The sequence below is a fragment of the Piliocolobus tephrosceles genome, chromosome 20, assembly GCF_002776525.5.
Source record: "Piliocolobus tephrosceles isolate RC106 chromosome 20, ASM277652v3, whole genome shotgun sequence".
Taxonomy (NCBI): Eukaryota; Metazoa; Chordata; class Mammalia; order Primates; family Cercopithecidae; genus Piliocolobus; species Piliocolobus tephrosceles.
The window spans coordinates 40,613,902-40,619,152 of record NC_045453.1 but is presented as its reverse complement, the minus strand read 5'-3'; the positions used below and the strand labels follow the sequence as shown (position 1 = coordinate 40,619,152).

Sequence of the window (5,251 nt, the reverse complement as noted above, 5' to 3'; positions counted from 1 at the left end):
AAACGCAACAAAGTGAAAGTCATCGAGTGTAGTGGCTTCAACAGCTTCTCAGGCTGAAGAAGCCACTCGTAGATTTGGGCCAGCGAGGGGGGTTTGCTCTCCTCGCCTTTGCGGCTCCCGAAGTCACTTTTCCTCCCACAGCCGGACGCTGCTGCCCGGGGTTCAGACAGCGCGCGAGACCAGGGGAGAGGCCTGGGAGAGGGTGGGCGACCTTGGGCTTCGGGGCCGACCGCTCGCAGGCCGGAAGCCGAGCGTTCCCGTGCCCGCCCCAACCCTAGGCGCGGGGTGCAGCCTGTGGTCGGAGGGGCCTGCACCGGGAGCCTCGCCCGCCCCAGGGACCCGGTGCCCCGGCCTCCCCGCCTGAGAGGAACCGCCCGTGGGAGCCCCGCGGGCGGCCGGGCCTGGTTCCCAGCCTCAGGCCTCCGGCCCGGCGCAGGGCGACAAAGTCAGACAACCGGCAGGGCAGGGCTTTTTTCTTTTTTAAACACAGGATTTTTATTAAAATTCTTATTTAAAAAATCGAAAGCTTTCTGCGTCCGGCGCTCTTGGGGAACCGCGCCGAATAGCTGAGCTCCAAGTTCAGGGCTCAAGGCCCAGAGGACAGGGCAGGGGCTCCCTGCCTACAGCGTTTTCTTTTCCATATTTGAGAAATGTTTGCACAATAAAATAAAAAGAAAGAAAGCAGGGGAAAACGCAAACGTAACCAAACCCAAACAAACCACAAAGAAAGGCGTTGGACCCAGAAGGGAAACAGGCCCATCCTGAAGGTCATTTTGGCAACAATCACCACCGATATTTACAACGAGAAGCGAAATCTGCCACCAGTTGTCAGAACGTTTACATGGCCATAAATATTTAGCATTTTCTTATTTTTTTAAAAAAGGAAGAAATTCTCTATATTTTTAAAGTGTTCTCCACTTGCTTTAGAAGACGGCTGACAATATCGCTACTCACACAAACATATTTTACAAAATTCACGAAAGCAGGGGTGGGGAGTCGGTCTTTTTCTCTTTTTCAAGTGACGGCATTAACGCTGGGAAGGTTTGGTCCCCCCGGGGAGAGGCAAAGAAGTGAAGCTGCGCAAACATTCTGTAAACACGGCGTAGAGTTCAGCCCTCTCCAAAGGTTCAGAAGGAGAGGCATGGGCAGAACTGGGTGGATGAAATCTGCCACTCCAAGGAGACGCAGGCAACCTCCCGATGCCTCCCTAATGGAGCCGAGAGTCAACTCGACTCCATAATAATAATTATAATAATAGTAATAACCACCATAAGGACCGAGGCCTCCTCGCCGCCACCGCCGCCGGGGTGGGGCCTGGGCCTGGGGCCGCGAGTCTCGTTGGGGCGGCGCTCACCAAGTCCACTGCTGGGCCTGGACCAGGGGGTGTGCTGTCGGGTACTGGGGGGTGCTGGCCGAGCTGTACTGGGCGTTGTACTGCATGTGCTGCAGCGACTGCGCGCTGTAGGCCGAAAAGGGAAGGCCCGCCTGGAAGGTGGCGGCTGCCAGGTCCTGGGCTTTGAGCGCGTGGCACGGTTTGCCGTCCCTGACCAAGACGGGCACAGCCACCCTGCGCGGCGAGGGCAGGGGCGTCACCTCCATACCTTTCTCGGCCCGGGCGCGCTTCATCTTGTAGCGGTGGTTCTGGAACCAGATCTTGACCTGCGTGGGCGTGAGGCGAATGAGGCTCGCCAGGTGCTCGCGCTCCGGCGCCGACAGGTACCGCTGCTGCCGAAAGCGCCGCTCCAGCTCGTAGGTCTGCGCCTTGGAGAAAAGCACCCGCCGCTTCCGCTTCTTGCCAGCGTCCCCCCCGCCGCCCGGGGTCTCCTTGTCATTGTCCGGTGACTCATCGGCCGAGGGCTCCGGGGACTTGGAGCTTGAGTCCTGAGGGGGCGCGCCTGCCGCCAGACCGTGCACTGGGGGAGGGGGAGAGAGAAGCGCGTCAGGCGTCTGGAGGCCGCGCGCAGCCAGCACCAGACTCGGAGTACCCTGGATCCTCCGTGCGACCCTGGACCTCCGCGCCTGGCAGCCCAGCCCCGCTGCTTTTACCGTGACCCCTGCCTTGCTCTACGCCTCACAAGGAAGTCGGGGCCTCCCAGGGTAAAGAGGGAAATCCGCAGGAATGGGGCCTAGGGGCTCGCGTTTCAAGGGGCTCACACAGTGTGGGTGAGAATTTTGGGGGGAGTGGCGCACTGAAGATCATCGCGGGTTAAGGGCTCCGGCCCCCTTAAGCGGTTTCCTCTCCGGAGAGACGTGGGCAGATTTTTAAAAGAAAAACCCCACAATCCCAGCATTGATCGGCTTGGTCATTTAAGGTAGGTTTTTGGGGGCTTTCGTTTCTGCTTTTGGGCCTTCTAGACACCCCCTGCACCGCACAAAGCGTCCTCTATGATCGTGAAGGGGGCAGGGTGAGCTATTTATACCCGGGCCACCCAAAGCCTCCCCACCCCTCCACCCGTACCCGGACGAGGCTCGCTGACTACCTCCAGGGCGCCAGGCCAGTCCCTCCCAGCGGCCGGAGTCGGGGGCTGCGGCTGGAGCCATCAGTCCTGGTTGACATCACATACCAGCCCCTGGGAGGTGTATAGCCCTTCTCCCTCTTTCTCCTTAATTTCTCGCTTTGAAAAAAATTTTTGGAGACCAAGTTCTTTCCCGTAACTAAGGGGGCTTGAAGAGGAGGGCAGAGGACATCCTATACAAGTGTTAAAAATCTTTCTAGGGATCCCGGTGAGGGGGTCCAGGCTTACATGGCCCCTTCCCTTTTCACTCCCAGCGTCCAGCCCAGGCTGCGGCCGCAGGAATGGAGGGGACCACAGCCTCAGCAGCCAAGTTTTGCTACTTACGGGAGTACTGGAGGCCCTCGGTGCTGGCCAGCCAGCGCGTGTACGGGTTGTCGCTGCTGTCGTAGAAGGGGTTCTTCAGGGGCAGGCTCTGCACCGCGTCCAGGGCGCCCTGCCCCAGCGGCCCGGCCCTCTTGGCTGGCTCGGGCCCCTCGTTCTCTTCCTCCGGCCCTTCGGCCACAGAGCCCTCCTCATCGTTGGTGTCCGGCAGGTCTAAGATGTCCTTGACCGAAAACCCCGTCTTTGTGTTGGTCAGCGACATGGTTCCAGACCCCAAAATTTATGTCGCAAAGTTGTAGCTTCACTTGGTTAATTCGTCGCGCTCCCCGGCCCAGGCGGGCGGGGGAGGGGGGAGTTGGGGGGGAAGGACTGGGGGAGGGGAGGGGGGAATTGGCTTTAATTATTGGGATAATTATTATTTTTAAAAAGAGAAAGAAACTGGGGATGGGGAGGAAAAAAACGAAGCCCAACCCAGTGCCTCTGTCTTCTTTGAAAGCACTCGGAAATGGACGCAGGGAGCCGGGCGGCCTGCGCGCCGAGCGCCGCGGGCCGCGGCCTTAGTTTGTAACTCCAGGAGGGGTGCCAAGGCGGCGTCAGCTTGGGCTCAGGCGGCCGCTCGGCGCGCGGTGGCGGCTGGTGGCGAGGAAAAAATGGGCCATTGCCCGAGCGATCAGTCCATATAAGGCTGGGCTCCACTCACGAACCTGGGGAGGGGGGGAGAGGGGGAGAAAGAGAGGGAGGGAGGGAAAGAAAGAGGGAGGGAGGAGGAGGGAGAGAGGGAGCGGGAGAAGGGTGGAAAAAAGGGGGAAGAGACATTAAAAACGCAAAGGTTGGCCACGTGTGGGCGGGTCTTGGGAGTCAAGTGGATGAAGACAGTATTTGCAGATGTGAAATTGTGGGTTTTGGGGAGCTCCGCGCTCCCAGCCAACGGCCCTCTAGAGCAAGATGAGAGGTGTAACGTGTCAATTAATTGCAAAGACGGGGCGAGCCTTTTTAAAAAAAAAAAAAAAACCCAGTATTTACATACAAAGGGCCACCGCGTCGCTCGCGAGTCCACACACTTGAAAGGGCCGTTTTAACAAATTGCATCTTTAAAAAGATGGGGGTGGGGAGGAGGAGGAGAGAAAACAAAACAGAAACCAGGAGGAGGGAAAAAATCCTCTTTAACATTCACGGGTTCCTACCTCCCCGCCCCCGCGCGCCCACCCCCAGCAAGCCGGAAAATTGGCGATTTGTGGCGCCTTTGGAAAAGGGGGAGGGGGCGAAGGCCGAGCTGCGGAAATCTCTCCTTTCCATCGCTGGTGGTTCCCTAAACAAGATCCGGTTCAAATGGCAAGAGCCCAACTTCTGTAAGCCTCCTAGGTCAATATTTTGGTTGAGGCTTAAGGATGAGTGCTAGAAATGACAAGGCAAGTAATTGATTCCAGTTAACCGCGAGAGAGCCCGAAACCCAGGAGAGAGCTCCGCTCCGGGCGGGCCAGAGCCACCACCAAGCGACCCGCCCCCTTCCAGCCGCCCTTTATTTGCTAAAGACTCATTTATTTCCTTCACTCCGCCTCCCCCTACCTCCCACCCCTAACCCCCCGCCTCCACCTCTTTGCGGCCAAGGAGTACGCGCAGTTCACTTTCTGCTTTGCGGGCGGTCCCGGGGAGGGCGGGGTAAGAGTGAGGAGCGCTAACTTCGGCTGGGGTCGGACCCTGGCCCCGCTGCCTCTGGGCTCTGCGGGCCTCTTTCCCCGGGTGGAGGAAAGGGCAGACGGCCCTGCTCTTTCCTGCCCTCTATTATCCCTCCCTCTCCGGTCCCCTCCCTCTCCAGCCTCCGGCTAGAGGTGGAGCAGCGGGAAGGCGGCTGGGCGGGATTGCGGAGGTGGGGGTGGGGGTTGTGTCTGTAGCTTGGGTGAGGACCCAGAAAGCTGCCGGGGAGGGGGGTTGCTGGGTGGCCCGACGATACTGCGTTTTCTCCTCCCACGCGAGTTCTTTAGTGTGGTCTCCTTTTGGACGCCCTGGGCGCGTTCGGAGTACGCGCTCCACGTTTCCAGGTTAAGTCAGGTTAGTGTGAAGTTTCCAACCACTCTCTGCTCTGGGAACTGAACTTTCCCGGGACTTGCACCTCCTCCTCGGCTCTGGGGTTGGAAAAGACCACGCCGCACTCACAGTTAAAAATTTTTTTGGGGGGTGCGGGGGGTAGAATGGCTACCTGATGCTCGTTCGCCCCAGAAGAGTGTCAGGAAGGAGCTTTGTCTGGGGGCGGGGAGGGGCACAGAAGGCCGCCCCTGCGGGGTCCAGATCTAGTCTTCCCACAACCTGGGCTGCCTGGGCTAGGGTCGAGCTGAGCGCGCGGGCGCCGGGTCCTCCTCGGGCGCAGCTGCCACGGCCGCCACCGCGCCCCGACTGCCCCCGGGTTGCCAGCGCCG

General features: G+C 59.4%; 1 protein-coding gene across 1 annotated transcript; it reads right to left on the bottom strand.

Moving 5' to 3' along the window:
- Window positions 1–876: 876 nt before the first annotated feature.
- Window positions 877–3,580, bottom strand: NKX2-2 (NK2 homeobox 2). The gene is made up of 2 exons (XM_023191892.2): window positions 2,841–3,580; window positions 877–1,913 (listed from the first exon to the last, which is right to left on the bottom strand). Exons 1-2 carry the CDS (start codon window positions 3,097–3,099, stop codon window positions 1,351–1,353), a joined length of 822 nt encoding a protein of 273 aa, XP_023047660.1. The 5' UTR covers window positions 3,100–3,580; the 3' UTR covers window positions 877–1,350.
- Between the last annotated feature and the right edge of the window lie 1,671 nt (window positions 3,581–5,251).

Bases quoted from the DNA above. Each gene is read 5' to 3' on its own strand.
- NKX2-2 (XM_023191892.2), bottom strand. From the start codon at position 3,099: ATGTCGCTGACCAACACAAAGACGGGGTTTTCGGTCAAGGACATCTTA. The intron at 1,914-2,840 runs GTAAGTAGCAAA...CCCCTCCCCCAG, and splicing joins CGAGGGCCTCCAGTACTCCC to TGCACGGTCTGGCGGCAGGC.